The sequence below is a fragment of the Scyliorhinus torazame genome, chromosome 19 (genome assembly GCF_047496885.1).
Source record: "Scyliorhinus torazame isolate Kashiwa2021f chromosome 19, sScyTor2.1, whole genome shotgun sequence".
Lineage (NCBI taxonomy): Eukaryota > Metazoa > Chordata > Chondrichthyes > Carcharhiniformes > Scyliorhinidae > Scyliorhinus > Scyliorhinus torazame.
Window position 1 is genome coordinate 45,741,492 of NC_092725.1, and position 18,829 is coordinate 45,760,320.

General features: G+C 46.8%; 1 protein-coding gene across 3 annotated transcripts in view; it reads right to left on the reverse strand.

The window, feature by feature from the left end:
• The window catches only part of LOC140396111 (differentially expressed in FDCP 6 homolog), a 176,986-nt gene that overhangs the window by 107,877 nt on the left and 50,280 nt on the right, over positions 1-18,829 (reverse strand). For all 3 annotated transcript variants that reach the window (XM_072484229.1, XM_072484228.1, XM_072484230.1), the window contains one exon: positions 11,584-11,814. In XM_072484229.1, coding sequence (XP_072340330.1) covers positions 11,584-11,814 — 231 coding nt within the window. The remainder of the gene's footprint in view (positions 1-11,583; positions 11,815-18,829) is intronic.

The following is an 18,829-nucleotide window of genomic DNA, read 5'->3' on the forward strand; positions in this document are numbered from 1 at the left end:
TTCCAAAATGCATTACCTCACATTTGTCCAGGTTAAACTCCATCTGCCATCTCTCCGCCCAAGTCTCCAGACAATCTAAATCCTGCTGTATCCTCAGACAGTCCTCATCGCTATCCGCAATTCCACCAACCTTTGTGTCGTCTGCAAACTTACTAATCAGACCAGTTACATTTTCCTCCAAATCATTTATATATACTACAAAGAGCAAAGGTCCCAGCACTGATCCCTGTGGAACACCACTGGTCACAGCCCTCCAATTAGAAAAGCATCCCTCCATTGCTACCCTCTGCCTTCTATGGCCTAGCCAGTTCTGTATCCACCTTGCCAGTTCACCCCTGATCCCGTGTGACTTCACCTTTTGTACTAGTCTACCATGAGGGACCTTGTCAAAGGCCTTACTGAAGTCCATATAGACAACATCTACTGCCCTACCTGCATCAATCATCTTAGTGACCTCCTCGAAAAACTCTATCAAGTTAGTGAGACACGACCTCCCCTTCACAAAACCGTGCTGCCTCTCACTAATACGTCCATTTGCTTCCAAATGGGAGTAGATCCTGTCTCGAAGAATTCTCTCCAGTAATTTCCCTACCACTGAAGTAAGGCTCACCGGCCTGTAGTTCCCGGGATTATCCCTGCCACCCTTCTTAAACAGAGGAACAACATTGGCTATTCTCCAGTCCTCCGGGACATCCCCTGAAGACAGCGAGGATCCAAAGATTTCTGTCAAGGCCTCAGCAATTTCCTCTCCAGCCTCCTTCAGTATTCTGGGGTAGATCCCATCCGGCCCTGGGGACTTATCTACCTTAATATTTTTTAAGACACCCAACACCTCGTCTTTTTGGATCACAATGTGACTCAGGCTATCTACACCCCCTTCTCCAGACTCAACATCTACCAATTCCTTCTCTTTGGTGAATACTGATGCAAAGTATTCATTTAGTACCTCGCCCATTTCCTCTGGCTCCACACATAGATTCCCTTGCCTATCCTTCAGTGGGCCAACCCTTTCCCTGGCTACCCTCTTGCTTTTTATGTAAGTGTAAAAAGCCTTGGGATTTTCCTTAACCCTATTTGCCAATGCCTTTTCATGACCCCTTCTAGCCCTCCTGACTCCTTGCTTAAGTTCCTTCCTACTTTCCTTATATGCCACACAGGCTTCGTCTGTTCCCAGCCTTTTAGCCCTGACAAATGCCTCCTTTTTCTTTTTGACGAGGCCTACAATATCACTCGTCATCCAAGGTTCCCGAAAATTGCCGTATTTATCTTTCTTCCTCACAGGAACATGCCTGTCCTGTATTCCTTTCAACTGACACTTGAAAGCCTCCCACATGTCAGATGTTGATTTGCCCTCAAACATCCGCCCCCAATCTATGTTCTTCAGTTCCCGCCTAATATTGTTATAATTAGCCTTCCCCCAATTTAGCACATTCATCCTCGGACCACTCTTATCCTTGTCCACCAGTACTTTAAAACTTACTGAATTGTGGTCACTGTTACCGAAATGCTCCCCTACTGAAACATCTACCACCTGGCCGGGCTCATTCCCCAATACCAGGTCCAGTACCGCCCCTTCCCTAGTTGGACTGTTTACATATTGTTTTAAGAAGCCCTCCTGGATGCTCCTTACAAACTCTGCCCCGTCTAAGCCCCTGGCACTAAGTGAGTCCCAGTCAATATTGGGGAAGTTGAAGTCTCCCATCACCACAACCCTGTTGTTTTTACTCTTTTCCAAAATCTGTCTACCTATCTGCTCCTCTATCTCCCGCTGGCTGTTGGGAGGCCTGTAGTATACCCCCAACATTGTGACTGCACCCTTCTTATTCCTGATCTCTACCCATATAGCCTCACTGCCCTCTGAGGTGTCCTCTCGCTGTATAGCTGTGATACTCTCCTGAACAAGTAGCGCAACTCCGCCTCCCCTTTTACATCCCCCTCTATCCCGCCTGAAACATCTAAATCCTGGAACGTTTAGCTGCCAATCCTGCCCTTCCCTCAACCAGGTCTCTGTAATGGCAACAACATCATAGTTCCAAGTAGTAATCCAAGCTCTAAGTTCATCTGCCTTACCCGTAATGCTCCTTGCATTAAAACATATGCACTTCAGGCCACCAGACCCGCTGTGTTCAGCAACTTCTCCCCGTCTGCGCTGCCTCAGAGCCACACCTTGCAAACTTTTTTCTAAAATCCATGTGCATCACATCCACTGCACGACGTTCATCATAAAGTGGGGAGTGTGTGTGGACAATGGCTCTTTCACAGGCTCAGGGTTTTTGGGGGTGGAGGCAGTCACACGCAGGACCTTACAGACAGAGACTAAAAGCAGACTGTTAGATTTGGCAAAAACATTGCAGTTAACATTACCTGACAAAATGCAAAAAGATGAGGTAATTATGGCGGTGGTTAAGCATTTAAAGTTGCCTGAGATACAGTTTGACTCATTGGAAATGGCAAAAATTCAGTTACAAATTAAACAAATGGAACATGAGAAAGAATGAAAGCAGCTTGAATACGAAAGAGAGGATAAACAAAAAGAGAGAGAGATAGAGAGGACAAAGAAAAGGAGAGAGAAGAAAGGAGGAAAGAAAGAATAGCCCTAGCAGAACAAAAAGAAAAAGAAGGGGGGTAAAGATCAGGGAAAATGATAAAAAGACAGTTTGAACTTCAGAAAATGGCCATGAAACATGACAGTCAGTTAAAATTGGCAGACGTAAAGGGAAACGTACAGTTGGATGATAGTGATGAGGATAGTGAGAAAGAACGACATAGTCGAAGGCTATGTGAGTGGGGATAGGTGGGGATCTATTTAAATATGTCCAAGCATTGCCAAGGTTTGACGAGAAGGAGGTAGAAGCCTTTTTCATTTCATTTGAGAAGGTAGCTGAACAAATGAAATGCCAAAGGACATGTGGGTATTACTGATTCAAACAAAGCTGGTAGGTAGGGCGAGTGAAGTGTTTGCATCACTACTGGAGGAGGTATCTGGGACGTATGAGGAGGTGAAAAAATCCATCTTAGGTGCATATGAACTAGTGCCTGAAGCTTACAGACAAAGGTTTAGAAATGTAAGGAAAGATTTTGGTCAAGCATACATGGAGTTTGAAAGGCTCAAACAGAGTAATTTTGATAGGTGGATAAGGGCTTTGAAAATAGACCAAACGTATGAAGCTCTCAAGAGAAATTATACTTTTGGAGGAGTTTAAAATTTCAATTCCTGATGAAGTGAGAACTCATGTGGAAGAGCAGAGGGTTAAAACTGCGAGATTAGCAGCAGAAATGGCAGATGATTATGAATTAGTTCATAAATCAAAGCTTGGTTTCCGACATCAGTTTCAGCCTGTGAGGGATAGAAACTGGGGATATGAGAAATACTCAAGTGGTAAAGGTAAAGGTGATCTAATAGGAGATAATAAGGAGAGTGTACCTCAGATTTTTTTAAAAATCCAGGAGGGTGGAAAAGAAATGAAAAGTTTCAAATGTTTTCACTGTAATAAACTAGGCCATGTAAAGTCACAGTGTTGGTGGTTGAAGAAAAGCACTGGGAAGGCTGATGTGGTGAAACAGGGTAAGACAGTGGATTTGTTAAAGTGGTAAAGGAAAGCCCAAGGATAGCGAAGGAGGTGCAAAAGATTGTACAGACTGTTCAAGAGGTGATTGATAAGAAGGTGCCAGATGTCTTTAAAGAATTTACTTCTGTGGGTAAAGTTTACTCATGTGTATCAGGAGGAGCAGGTAAAGAAGTCACAATTTTAAGAGATACGGGAGCTAGTCAATCTTTAATGGTAAGAGATGAGGAGTTATGTAGGTTGGGAAGACTGTTGCCAGAGAAGGTGGTAATATGTGGAATTCAGGGTGAGAGGAGTAGCATTCCATTATATAAGGTAAGGTTGGAAAGTCCAGTGAAGAGTGGTGAAGTGGTAGTAGGAGTAATAGAGAAAATATCTTGTCCAGGAATACAGTTGATCTTGGGTAATGATATAGCTAGATCGCACGTGGGAGTGATGCCTACAGTGGTTGAGAAGCCAGTGGAAGATCAGACAACTGAAGTGTTGAAGGACGAATATCCTGGGATTTTTACGGATTGTGTAGTATCAAGGTCGCAAAGTCACAGGTCAAGACAAGAGGAGAAATCAAAGAGTGAAGATGAAGTTGAAGTGCAATTATCAGAAACGATTTTTGATCAGATGGTTGAAAAAGAACAAGAACAGGTGGAGGATGAGGTGGATATTTTTAGTTCAGGAAAATTGGCGGAGTTACAACAGATATAAAAATAAAACGGATGTATCAGATAGCATATACGGAAGAGGAATCTGAGTGTATACCAGAGTGTTATTACCATAAAAGTGATGTCTTGATGAGAAAATGGAGACCTTTACATATGCAGGCGGATGAAAAGTGGGCAGAAGTTCATCAAGTAGTATTGGCGGTAGGGTATAGAAAGGAGGTGTTGCGAGTTGCACATGAGGTACCAGTGGGAGGTCATTTGGGAATAAGGAAAACTCAAGCTAAAATCCAGAAACATTTTTATTGGCCTGGACTACATAAAGATGTAGTTAAATTTTGCCAATCATATCACACATGTCAAGTGATAAGGAAACCTCAAGCAGTGATAAAACCAGCGCCCTTAGTACCCATTCCAGCATTTGAGGAATCTTTTACAAGGTCCTAATTGGTTGTGTAGGACCGCTTCCTAAAACAAAAAGTGGGAATCAATATCTTTTGACTATAATGGATGTGTCTACTAGGTTTCCAGAGGCCATTCCAGTATGTAATATTACAGCTAAAAAGATTGTGGAGGAGTCACTTAAATTCTTTACAAGATATGGACTACCCACAGAAATACAATCGGATCAAGGATCAAATTTTACCTCAAAGTTATTCAAAGAAGTTATGGATAGCTTCGGAATAAAACAACTTAAATCAACTGTGTACCATCCAGAATCGCAGGGAGCGTTAGAAAGGTGGTATCAGACATTAAAGACAATGTTGAGGGCGTATTGTCAAGATTATCCAGAGGATTGGGAGAAAGGAATTCCATTCGTACTGTTTCCAATTAGGGATGCACCTAATTAGTCAACCTTTTGAACTAATTTTTGGTCATGAGGTAAGAGGACCACTTAAGTTGATTAAGGGTGAGAAATCAGAACTTACATTATTGGATTACATGTCAAATTTTAGGGAACGATTAAATAGAGCAGGTGAATTGGCTAGACAACATTTGAAAGTTGCACAAAATGTAATGAAACGGGTCGCGGACAAGAAATCCAAAGTTTGTAGTTTTGCCAGTGGAGATAATGTTTTAGTGTTGTTACCAGTGGTAGGTGAGCCTTTAAAAGCTAGGTTTTGTGGACCTTATCAGATTGAAAGGAAATTAAGTGAGGTGAATTATGTGGTAAAAACACCAGATAGAAGGAAGACTCACCGAGTGTGTCATGTGAATATGCTTAAAAGGTAATTTGAAAGGGAAGGAGAGAAAAAGGAGGAGGGTTTAATGATTCTAACTCAAAGTGACGAACCAAATACAGATGACTGTGAATTTGACATATCTCAAATTAAATTGGAAAATGAGGATGTTCTTAAAAATTGGGATAAATTGTTGAGTTATCTTCCAGAGGAAAAACGAACTCACCTGAAAGAGTTATTGATAACACGTGGGCAAGTTTGTAGACATAAATTGGGAAGTACTAAAATGGCTATACATGATGTAGATGTGGGAAATGCTGTTCCAATCAAACAACATCCATATAGACTTAACCCTTTAAAATTGGCACAGGTTAACAAAGAGATTGAGAGTATGCTTAAAAATGGCATAATTGAAGTGGGTTGCAGCCAATGGAGCTCACCCATAGTGATGGTACCTAAACCAGATGGTACCCAATGGTTGTGTGCGGACTATAGAAAGGTTAATGCAGTTACAAGAACGGACTCTTATCCTATCCCACGTTTGAAGGATTGCATTGAGAAAGTGGGACAGTCCGCATTTATTTCCAAATTGGATTTACTTAAAGGTTACTGGCAGGTACCTTTATCCGAAAGGGCAAAGGAGATTTTAGCTTTTGTGACTCCAGATGGTATATACCAATTCAAAGTTATAGCATTTGGCATGCAAAACGCCCCAGCCACATATCAACGGTTAACTAACGAAGTTGTTTCAGGATTACCCAATTGTGCGGTATACATCGACGGTCTGGTAATTTTCAGCCAGACATGGAAAGAACATTTAAAACATCTGATGGAGTGGATTTGATCGAGTGCAAAGATTTTGTAGCGTGATTGCTCCACTGATGGACTTGCTGGAGAAAGGTCAAAAATTTCAATGGACAGCGAACTTTCGACAGGCATTTGACTACCTGAAAGCTGTGATAACCAATGCTCCTGTGTTGGAGAATTACAAGGGACTCTGTGATCAGATTGAACTAAAGTATCTGACTTTAAAGAGAAATGCTGATGCATAGAGCAATGGACGGATCATGCAGAGACCTTCTTGTTCAAAGAGACTGTCAATCGAGAAGGAGTTTCAGTTGGAGGAAGAAGATCAGAAAAAAAATGGACTATATTATTATATCTGTTTGCGTGTGTTGTTTTTTTGAAACGAAAAGTATATTTACTGTGTGCATTTCTTAAAGGATGGCGAAAAGGTGAAAATGAAACCATCTTGAAGTTGATGGGTTTTTTATTTTCTTGGGGGGAGGTGTCATGAGAATGTCGCTTTAAGAAATGGTTAGCTGCTCATGTTACTGCAGTGATGTCAGAGTGTGAGGTTGAGCTGAGCTCTGGTTCCGCTTTTTAGTTTCACTTTGAGAAAAAGCTTGCGTGTGTCTGGGTTTTCCAGTGAGCTGCAGCTGAAGTTAAACAAAGAACTGTCCTGTTGATCTCTGCCACCCAAAGACTATCTCTGGATCATTTGGTGAATTCAGAATTATAAATGTTCTCAATAGTGAATGTGAACCTAATGTGCTCCTGTTTAAAGGTTTGTTAAGTCTTTTGGATGTTAAAAGGACAGCTTAAAGGATTACTTAGTGTTGTATTCTTTGGGGTTATCTTTGAATTAATGGCTGTTAAGATATTCACTGTTTCTTTTAAAAAGGTTAACTTGAGTTCATAAAATAAACATTGTTTTGTTTTTAAAAATACTTTTCCATTTCTGCTGTACCACACCTGTAGAGTGGGCCGCGTGCTCCCCATACCACAATCTATTAAAAGTTGTGGGTCAGGTGAACTCCATGTTACACTTTAGGATTCTCTAATCCCTGACCCATAACACTCCGAAGGCCCTTTTTCTACATTCTCCAGGGATAGGTCTGTCTCTAGAAAAAAATAGCTTTTTTAGATCCAGATTGGGTTCTGCCAGTAACTTATTTTTTGATTTGTCTCATTGTTTATTCCGCACACCAATCTGTCTCGCAATATCTCGGTCAGGGATGGGCCAAATGCACAACGTTCTGCCAGTTTTCGCAGCCTGATTAAAAATTCAATGACAGGTTCACCCAGGATCCTCCTCACTGTATTAAAGCGATATCTCTGGAGGATGATAGAGGGCTTTGGGTCATAGTGATTTCACACTAGGTCTATGAGTTTGTAAAACGTTTCTGAGTCGGGGCACCTGCGTAGGTCAGGCGTTTTATCTTACTGAATGTCAGGGCTCCACATGCTGTCAGCAGAATTACTTTCTGCTTCTCATCTCCCACAATGTTATCAGTCTGGAAGAAGTAACGCATTCACTCCATGTATTGGGTCCAGTCTTCTCCAATAATGTCACAGGGTTCGAGTTTACCAAAGAGAGGCACTTTGTTTCTTCATGGAGAAATCACTCATTTTCGAAGGTTGCTCAGAAAAATTCGCCTTTATACCTTGTCGCCAATATAATAACTCTGTCAAGCCCAGTCTTCCAACAACAAATCCCTTTGTTGCAGTAACAAAAAACACCACAGCCATGGCTTACAAGCCTGGGGACCCACGGAGATGTCAGTCCGGGATGGAGCAGCGGGTTTTAAGCTCCCATTGCCATACATTTCCGATCGGGTGAGCAACCGCCCGCTTAATAAAACATACAGTGCAGAAGGAGGCCATTCGGCCCATCAGGTCTGCACCAACCCACTTAAGACTCACTTCCATCCTATCCCCGTAGCCCAATATCCCCATCTCACCTTTTTGGTCACTAAGGGCAATTTGTCATGGCCACTCCACCTAACCTGCACGTCTTTGGACTGTGGGAGGAAACCGGAGCACCCGGAGGAAACCCACGCAGACACGGGGAGAACATGCAGACTCCGCACAGACAGTGACCCAGTGGGGAATCGAACCTGGGACCCTGGCGCTGTGAAGCCACAGTGCTATCCACTTGTGCTACCGTGTTGCCCACAGGGAAAGGGGAATTCATATTCCACAAAGCCCACGGGGAAAGTTATTGATGATCCCCACTGTTCTTCATGGCCACCATAACATCTCACACCTTCAGCCAGGTGTTTCGAGTGGGTGATTAATCTCAGCCTCCTCCTTAGGTCTCCAACATCACTGATGTCAGTCTTGAGCCAATTCAATTCACCCCACGAGTCCAAAGATGTGTTGCGTAGGTGAATAGGCCATGCAAATATTGCCAAAGGTTAGATGGTGTTACGAGGATGGGGTGGGGATTGGGCCTAGGTAGGGTGCTCTATCGGAACAAGGGTCAGTGCAGACTCGATGGGCCAAATGGCCTCCTTCTGCACTGTAGGGAGTCTATGATTTCTATGATTAAGAAATTCTTGAAGGCACTGGATACTGCCTGGGCTCTGGATCCCAACAATAGCCTTGTTGGAGTTTTGAAAATTTATGCTCTGGTACTAACCTCTCCCCTCGCCAAGTGGTTCCGTTACAGCTACAACAAATCCTATGGCGAGTAACTCATCTCCTGACTCCCCAAAGCCTGTCCACCATCTACAAGGCCCAAGTCAGGAGTGTGACGGAATGCTCTCCATTTGCCTGGACAATACAGCTCCAATAACACTCGAGAGGCTCCACATCATCCAGAGCAAAGCAGCTTGCTTAATTGGCACCCCTTCCACAAACATTCCCTCCCTCCACCACCATCGCACAGTGGCAGCCGTGTGTACCATCTACAATATGCATTGCAGGAATTCACCAAGGTTCCTTCAGCAGTACATTACAAACCAACAACTTCTACCGTCTAGATGGACAAAGGGCAGCAGATACCTGGGAACCCCACCACCTGGAGGCTCCCCTCCATGTCATCACTATCCTGGCTTGGAAATATATCGCCGTTCCTTCATTGACGCTGGGACAAAATCCTGGAACTCCCTCCCTCACAGCACAGTGGGTGTACCTACACCACATGGACTGCAGCGGTTCAAGAAGGCAGTTTACACCACCTTCTTGAGGGCAACTAGGGATGGGCACTAAATGCTAGGCATTTATGATGGGCGGCATGGTAGCACAGTGGTTAGCACTGTTACTTCACAGCTCCAGGGTCCCAGTTTCGATTCCTGGCTTGGGCCACTGTCTGTGCAGAGTCTGCACGTTCTCCTCGTGGCTGTGTGGGTTTCCTCCGGGTGCTCCGGTTTCGTCCCACAGTCCAAAGGATGCGCAGGTTAGGTGGATTGGCCATGATAAATTGCCCTTAGTGTCCTCAAAAGATTAGGAGGGGTTACGGGGATGGGGTGAATGGATGGGCTTAAGTGGGGTGATCTTTCCAAGGGTCGGTGCAGACTTGATGGGCCAAATGGTCTCTTTCTGCACAGTAAATTCTATGTTCTATATATCAGGAATCAATTCAAAACATGCAAAGTGCAGCTCTTTTTACCTCCCATCCCCCACAAGACTTCCACCCCACCCCATCCAATGATACTGAACACCCAGCAGATGTAACAGATGAAAGTCCCATCATTAACATTTATTGTGAATATTAACCGTCTGACAGGATCTCAAATTGGGGTGGACTCTATGTATCGTCACCCAACTCCAGTCTCATCATACTGCAGAAATTGAACTGCAGAATGCTCATTACACAGTCTGGTTCTTAAACTGCACTCTAAGTGTTATCGGACAATCTATAGATTTGTGTCACTAAAATGTTGTTCTACCATCTTCTGCAGTCACTTCAATGTGGTCAGGCTAAACCCACAGTGTGGATTTATTTATAGATAAGATGATATGGAACGTGGAAAAATTGACCAAGTGCTGCTCTGTGAAGAGTCACATGAATCCACAATGTGAAGTTGGTACTGCACGGTAGCACAGTGGTTAGCACAGTTGCTTCACACCTCCAGGGTCCCAGGTTCGATTCGCGGCTGAGTGACTGTCTGTGTGGAGTCTGCACGTTCTCCCCGTGTCAGAGTGAGTTTCCTCTGGGAGCTCCGATTTCCTCCCACAGTCCAAAGATGTGCAGGTAGGTGGATTGGCCGTGCTAAATTGCCCTTAGTGTCCAAAAAGGTTAGGTAGGGTTATGGGAATAGGGTGGAGATGTGGGCTTGGGTGAGATGCTCTTTCCAAGGGCCAGTGAAGACTCGATGGGCCGAATATCCTCCTTCTGCACTATAAATTCAGTGAACTTAATGATATTCCCATTCACCAGCTCACTTTGTGCAGAGGCAGACTTACAATGAAACACACAGTGCTGTAGCATGGGGCTGGGCTCGCCGCCATGGGGGGTGAGGAGCTCAGCACCACAGGGATGGAGGTGGGGGGAGGGAGCAGTGTTAATGTTTCTGTGGGATAACCTTTCATCAGAACTGATTCCTCCTGAGCTCGTGGAGAGAAACTGGAGATGGGAACGAAGAGGAGTCAGAGGAAAATAGCAGGAGAAAAGGAAGAGGGAGGGGAGAGAGGAGTGGGAAGGAGGATTGGGAAAACTGGAGGAAGAACGAGAGAAATTAGTGCAGGAACAAAGATCAAGATGTTGAATGAAAACCTGTCAACAGAGCATGCAGGAGGAAAAACAAGGGGAGGAGGAGGAACTGGGGAAGAACAAATTAGAACAGGTGGAAGAATCGGGGCTGGTTTCACACAGGGCTAAAGCGCTGGCTTTTAAAGCAGACCAAGACAGTGTGGGTTCAATTCCCGTAGCAACCTCCCCGAACAGGCGCCGGAATGTGGCGACGAGGGGCTTTTCACAGTAACTTCATTTGAAGCCTACTTGTGACAATAAGCAATTTTCATTTCAATTTTTTCATTTCAAGAAGAAAAGGAATAAAACAGGAAGAGGCTGGAATCCAGGAGGTTTACCAAATCAGCCAGCAAGGAGTGTCTAGCTCTGAAGAGGAAAATGAACAATAGCTCCCTCCCTCCTCATCTCTACTGGCATTATCTAAGGCTGCTCCACCTTTCCCTACATGGAGGGTCCTGAGGCCTGGTCAACTAACTCAACATGATAGAACCCACCTGCTGTATAGACCATGCACCGTGAGCTGGTGAATAAGAAAATCATCAATTCCAGGGGTATATTTAGGTGTGACCTCAAAGCATTGATTTGATGTAAACCCTCACTGATTCTCACATGTTTTCCAAAAGGTGGACAGAGCAGATATTGGTGACAATTCCAAAAGGGCTCCGAGCATTGTTAAAAAATGTTAGAAAGTACCCACTGACCTTTTGCATCACGTCCAACACCAGCTCTTCGTAAACTGACTGGATCCCGAGAGCAAGAGACTCCTTGCTGGCTGACTTGGTAAACCTCCCTGACTGCATCATCTGCAGGAATTGCCAGACTGTGACCGCCCCGGCCAGGGAAGCATTCTGGGTGAAGTAGTCAGTCAGTTCCTCCTCATGAAGCCATTCCTGTCCCATGGCCATGAATAATTTCCTCAGCAAATATCCAACCTGGGCAGAAAAATGTAATGGATATAGGAACAATGTTCATAAAGGGGCACGGCGCGGATTCGCCCCTGCACGCTGCGACCGGCGTGAACTCGCGCATGCGCCCTGCGGCCGGCGTGAACTCGCGCATGCGCCCTGCGGCCGGCGTGAACTCGCGCATGCGCCCTGCGGCCGGCGTGAACTCGCGCATGCGCCCTGCGGCCGGCGTGAACTCGCGCATGCGCCCTGCGGCCGGCGTGAACTCGCGCATGCGCCCTGCGGCCGGCGTGAACTCGCGCATGTGCGCTAGGTTCCTTCTCCGCACTGCCCCAACGCAACATGGCAGAAAGTGGTCACTGGCCAGTGAGAAAAAAAATGAAAGAAAAACTGTAAGGAAAAAATATATGACCTCAGTATATTGCATCGCTTCCCATGGACTCCAGTGTATATGATCCCAGTATACTAAACCTATCCTCACTGCCTCTCAATGTAGATGATCCCAGTATACTAAACCTCAGGCGGGATTCTCTGATCCTGAGGCTAAGTTTTGAATTCGTCATAAACGCCTTTGCGTTTTACGACGGCGTCAACAGGCCCCCAGGAGCAGCGATCCGGAGCCCTACAGGGAACCAGCACGGCACTGGAGCGACACACGAAGCTCCAGCTGCCGATACCGGCGTCAAAGGGGCGCCGCGGGTCGCGCATGCACGCTGCGACCGGCGTGAACTCGCGCATGTGCCCTTGGTTCCTTCTCCGCACCGCCCCTGACGCAACATGGCAGGGAGCTACAGGGGATCGGCGCAGAGTAAAAGAGGCCCCCACCAGGAGAAGCCAGCCCACCGATCAGTCGGCCCCGATCGCGGGCCAGGCCACGGTGGAGGCCCCCCCCAGGGTCGGACCCCCCCACCAGGCCCCCCTCCAGGGTCGGACCCCCCCACCAGGCCCCCCCCGCAGGATGGACGCCGAGGTCCCGCCGGGTAGGGCCACATGTGAACGGTGCCAGCGGGACTCGGCCTTTCTCGGCGGCCACTCGGCCCATCCCGCGCGGAGAATCTTAGAGCGGTCCCCAACCGGCGCCGCGCCAATGGAGCTGATTCTCCCGTCACTGGCGTCATCGCGTGAATCGCACCGGCCCGGCGATTCTCCAACCCGGGGTCAGAGAATGAATCCTGCCTCTCATCTCCATTGACTCTGTATATGATTCCAGTACACTAACCCTACCCTCACTGCCTCTCAAGTATAGATGATCCCAGTATGCTAAACCCCATCACCACTGACTGTCAGTGTATATGATCCCAGTATGCTGAACTTCATCCCCACCAACTCTCAGTATGATCCCAGTATACTATACCCCACCCCCACAGACTCTGTGTATATGAGGTAGGTGAGTACTTTGGGGACAGTGACCACAATTCGGTGACGTTTACGTTCGTGATGGAAAGGGATAAGTATACCCCGCAGGGCAAGAGTTATAGCTGGGGGAAGGGCAATTATGATGCCATTAGACGTGACTTGGGGGGGATAGGTTGGAGAAGTAGGCTGCAAGTGTTGGGCACACTGGATATGCGGAGCATATTTAAGGAACAGCTACTGCGTGTTCTTGATAAGTACGTACCGGTCAGGCAGGGAGGAAGGCGTCGAGCGAGGGAACCGTGGTTTACAAAAGAAGTGGAATCTCTTGTTAAGAGGAAGAAGGAGGCCTATGTGAAGATGAGGAGTGAAGTTTCAGTTGGGGCGCTTGATAGTTACAAGGTAGCGAGGAAGGATCTTAAGAGAGAGCTAAGACGAGCAAGGAGGGGACATGAGAAGTATATGGCAGGTAGGATCAAGGAAAACCCAAAAGCTTTCTATAGGTATGTCAGGAATAAAAGAATGACTAGGGTAAGAGTAGGACCAGTCAAGGACAGGGATGGGAAGTTGTGTGTGGAGTCTGAAGAGATAGGCGAGATACTAAATGAATATTTTTCGTCAGTATTCACTCAGGAAAAAGATAATGTTGTGGAGGAGAATGCTGAGACCCAGGCTATTAGAATAGAAGGCATTGAGGTACGTAGGGAAGAGGTGTTGGCAATTCTGGACAGGCTGAATATAGATAAGTCCCTGGGGCCTGATGGGATTTTTCTTAGGATTCTCTGGGAAGCCAGGGAAGAGTTTGCTGGGCCTTTGGCTTTGATTTTTATGTCATCATTGGCTACAGGAATAGTGCCGGAGGACTGGAGGATAGCAAATGTGGTCCCTTTGTTCAAGAAGGGGAGTAGAGACAACCCCGGCAACTATAGACCGGTGAGACTCACGTCTGTTGTGGGTAAAGTCTTGGAGGGGATTATAAGAGACAAGATTTATAATCATCTCGATAGGAATAATATGATTAGGGATAGTCAGCATGGCTTTGTGAAGGGTAGGTCATGCCTCACAAACCTTATTGAGTTCTTTGAGAAGGTGACTGAACAGGTAGACGAGGATAGAGCAGTTGATGTGGTGTATATGGATTTTAGTAAAGCGTTTGATAAGGTTCCCCACGGTAGGCTATTGCAGAAAATATGGAGGCTGGGGATTGAGGGTGATTTAGAGGTGTGGATCAGAAATTGGCTAGCTGAAAGAAGACAGAGGGTGGTGGTTGATGGGAAATGTTTAGAATGGAGTTCAGTTACAAGTGGCGTACCACAAGGATCTGTTCTGGGGCCGTTGCTGTTTGTCATTTTTATCAATGACCTAGAGGAGGGCACAGAAGGGTGGGTGAGTAAATTTGCAGACGACACTAAAGTCGGTGGTGTTGTCGACAGTGCGGAAGGATGTAGCAGGTTACAGAGGGACATAGATAAGCTGCAGAGCTGGGCTGAGAGGTGGCAAATGGAGTTTAATGTAGAGAAGTGTGAGGTGATTCACTTTGGAAGGAATAACAGGAATGCGGAATATTTGGCTAATGGTAAAGTTCTTGGAAGTGTGGATGAGCAGAGGGATCTAGGTGTCCATGTACATAGATCCCTAAAAGTTGCCACCCAGGTTGATAGGGTTGTGAAGAAGGCCTATGGAGTGTTGGCCTTTATTGGTAGAGGGATTGAGTTCCGGAGTCATGAGGTCATGTTGCAGCTGTACAAAACTCTGGTACGTCCGCATTTGGAGTATTGCGTACAGTTCTGGTCACCGCATTATAGGAAGGACGTGGAAGCTTTGGAGCGGGTGCAGAGGAGATTTACCAGGATGTTGTCTGGTATGGAGGGAAAATCTTATGAGGAAAGGCTGATGGACTTGAGGTTGTTTTCGTTAGAGAGAAGGTTAAGAGGAGACTTAATAGGGGCATACAAAATGATCAGGGGGTTAGATAGGGTGGACAGTGAGAGCCTTGTCCCGCGGATGGAAATGGCTAGCACGAGGGGACATAGCCTTAAACTGAGGGGTAATAGATATAGGACAGAGGTCAGAGGTAGGTTCTTTACCCAAAGAGTGGTGAGGCTGTGGAATGCCCTTCCTGCAACAGTAGTGAACTCGCCAACATTGAGGGCATTTAAAAGTTTATTGGATAAGCATATGGATGATAATGGCATAGTGTAGGTTAGATGGCTTTTGTTTTTTGACTTCCCATGTCGGTGCAACATCGTGGGCCGAAGGGCCTGTACTGCGCTGTATCGTTCTATGTTCTATGTTCTATGATCTCAGTAAACTAAAACCCATCCCAACTGACTCTCAGTGTATATGATCTCAGTATACTAAACGCTAATCTCACCGACTCTCAATGTATATGATCTCAGTATACTAAACGCTAATCTCACCGACTCTCAATGTATATGATCTCAGTATACTAAACGCTAATCTCACCGACTCTCAATGTATATGATCCCAGTATACTAAACGCTAATCTCACCGACTCTCAATGTATATGATCCCAGTATGCTAAACCCCATCCCCACTGACTCTCAGTGTATATGATCTCAGTATGCTAAACCCCATCCCCACTGACTCTCAATGTATATGATCCCAGTATGCTAAACCCCATCCCCACTGACTCTCAGTGTATATGATCCCAGTATGCTAAACCCCATCCCCACTGACTCTCAGTGTATATGATCCCAGTATGCTAAACCCCATCCCCACTGACTCTCAGTGTATATGATCCCAGTATGCTAAACCCCATCCCCACTGACTCTCAGTGTATATGATCCCAGTATACTCTACTCTAACCTCACTGCCTCAGTGTATATGATGACAGTATGCTGAACCCCAACTACACTGACTCTCAGTATATATTATCCCAGTATATTAAATTCCATCCACACTGACTCTGTGTATATGATCCCAGTATACTAAACTCCATCCACACTGACTCTCAGTGTATATGATGCCAGTATACTAAACCCCATCCTTACTGACTTTCAGTGTATAAGATCCCAGTATACTATGCCCTAACCTCACTGCCTCAGTGTATATGATGGCAGTATGCTGAACTCCATCCACACTGACTCTCAGTGTATATGATGGCAGTATACTAAACCCCAACTACACTGACTCTCAGTGTATATGATGGCAGTTTACTAAACCCCGTCCCCAATAAAGTGATTTTGGTATAAAAAGCATTTCGATTGGATGTTCTGATCAGTCGTCCTCAAACAATTCTGTATTCAAATCAAGTCGGTGTGTGTATAATTCTCTGGTGAACCAGTGAGGTCTAACAACATCAGAAGTAGCTCTGTCTCCTTGGTTACCGTTAAAGGTCATCTCTCCATCTCGCTTTCACCGAGATCAGTTGATCAGCATGGGAGGAAGTGAGGGCATGGCAAATATCTCGCACAGTGCCAAGACCTGTGAGTAATTGGGCCAAGCTGCAAAGAGTGTGGTTAACTAGTGACCACAGTGTGGGGCGGAGGGAGGAAAGATTGTCAAACATTCACCCCAACTGGTGGCTCCTTATTATTCACTTAAAAATAGAGAGGCAGAACTCGAGGTCAACAGGAGCATTGTAAGAATCCCTGAAGCGGGACAAATCTTGCAGTGGTGTGATTCCGTTCCTGCTCCTGGCCTAGCAACCCAGAAATGGGGAATTCAATATCTCATCATTTCAAATAAACGATTCATTCAATAACCTGGGGCGAAATTCTCCGGTATACGCGCGATGTCCGCCGACCGGCGCCAAAAACGGCGCAAATCAGTCGGGCATCGCGCCACCCCAAAGGTGCGGAATCCTCCGCATCTTGGGGGGCCGAGCCCTAACGTTGAGGAGCTAGGCCCGCGCCGGACTGATTTCCGCCCCGCCAGCTGGCGCGGAAATGACATTGCCGGGCGGCGCATGTGCGGGAGCGTTAGCGGCCGCTCACGGCACCCCGCACATGCGCAGTGGAGGGAGTCTCTTCCGCCTCTGCCATGGTGGAGACCGTGGCGAAGGTGGAAGGAAAAGAGTGGCCCCACGGCACAGGCCCACCCGCGGATCGGTGGGCCCCGATCGCAGGCCAGGCCACCGTGGGGGCACCCCCCGGGGCCAGATCGCCCGCGCCCCCTCCCAGGACCTCGGTGCGCCGCCTTGTCCCGCCGGTAAGAGAGGTGGTTTAATCCACGCTGGCGGGACAGGCATTCTAGCAGCGGGACTTCGGCCCATCCGGGCCCGTCAACTGGCGCGGCGCAATTCCCGCCCCTGCCGAATATCCGGTGCCGGAGAATTCGGCAACCGGCGGGGGCGGTATTCACGCCAGCCCCCGGCGATTCTCCGACCCGGCGGGGGGTCGGAGAATCTCGCCCCTGGTTCCAGGAGAGATCGACTGGGCGGCACGTTGGCACAGTGGTTACCACTGCTGCTGCTCAGCACCAGGGAGATGGGTTCAATTGCGGCCTTGGGTGACTGTGTGTGGAGTTGCCACTTTCTCACCGTGTCTGCATGGGCTTCCATTGTCCAGATGCCCCTTAAATGTCACTATCGTCCCTGATTCCACTACCTCCTCCGGCAGCGAGTTCCAGGCACCCACTACCCTCTGTGTAAAACACTTGCCTCGTATATCTACTCTAAACCTTGCCCCTCGCACCTTAAACCTATGCCCCCTAGTAATTGACCCCTCTACCCTGGGGAAAAGCCTCTGACTATCCACTCTGTCTATGCCCCTCATAATTTTGTATCCCTCTATCAGATCGCCCCTCAACCTCCGTTGTTCCAGTGAGAACAAACCGAGCTTATTCAACCGCTCCTCATAGCTAATGCCCTCCATAGCAGGCAACATTCTGGTAAATCTCTTCTGCACCCTCCCTAAAGCATCCTTCTGGTAGTGTGGCGACCAGAATTGAACACTATACTCCATGTTTGGCCTAAGGTTCTATACAGCTGCAACATAGATTATCATAGAATTTACAGTGTAGAAGGAGGCCATTCGGCCCATCGAGTCTGCACCAGCTCTTGGAAAGAGCATCCTACCCAAGGTCAACACCTCCACCCTATCCCCATAACCCAGTAACCCCACCCAACACTAAGGGCAATTTTGGACACTAAGGGCAATTTATCATGGCCAATCCACCTAACCTGCACATCTTTGGACTGTGGGAGGAAACCGGAGCACCCGGAGGAAACCCACGCACACACGGGGAGGATGTGCAGACTCCGCACAGTGACCCAAGCCTGAATCGAACCTGGGACCCTAGAGCTGTGAAGCAATTGTGCTATCCACAATGCTACCGTGCTGCCCCTATTGGCATGACTTGCCAATTCTTATACTCAATGCCCCGGCCAATGAAGGCAAGCATGCCGTATGCCTTCTTGACTACCTTCTCCACCTGTCTTGCCCCTTTCAGTGACCTGTGGACCTGTACACCTCGATCTCTCTGACTTTCAATACTCTTGAGGGTTCTACCATTCACTGTATATTCCCTACCTGCATTAGACCTTCCAAAATGCATTACCTCACATTTGTCCGGATTAAACTCCATCTGCCATCTCTCCGCCCAAGTCTCCAAACAATCTAAATCATGTTGTATCCTCTGACAGTCCTCATCGCTACCCGCAATTCCACCAACCTTTGTGTCGTCTGCAAACTTACTAATCAGACCAGTTACATTTTCCTCCAAA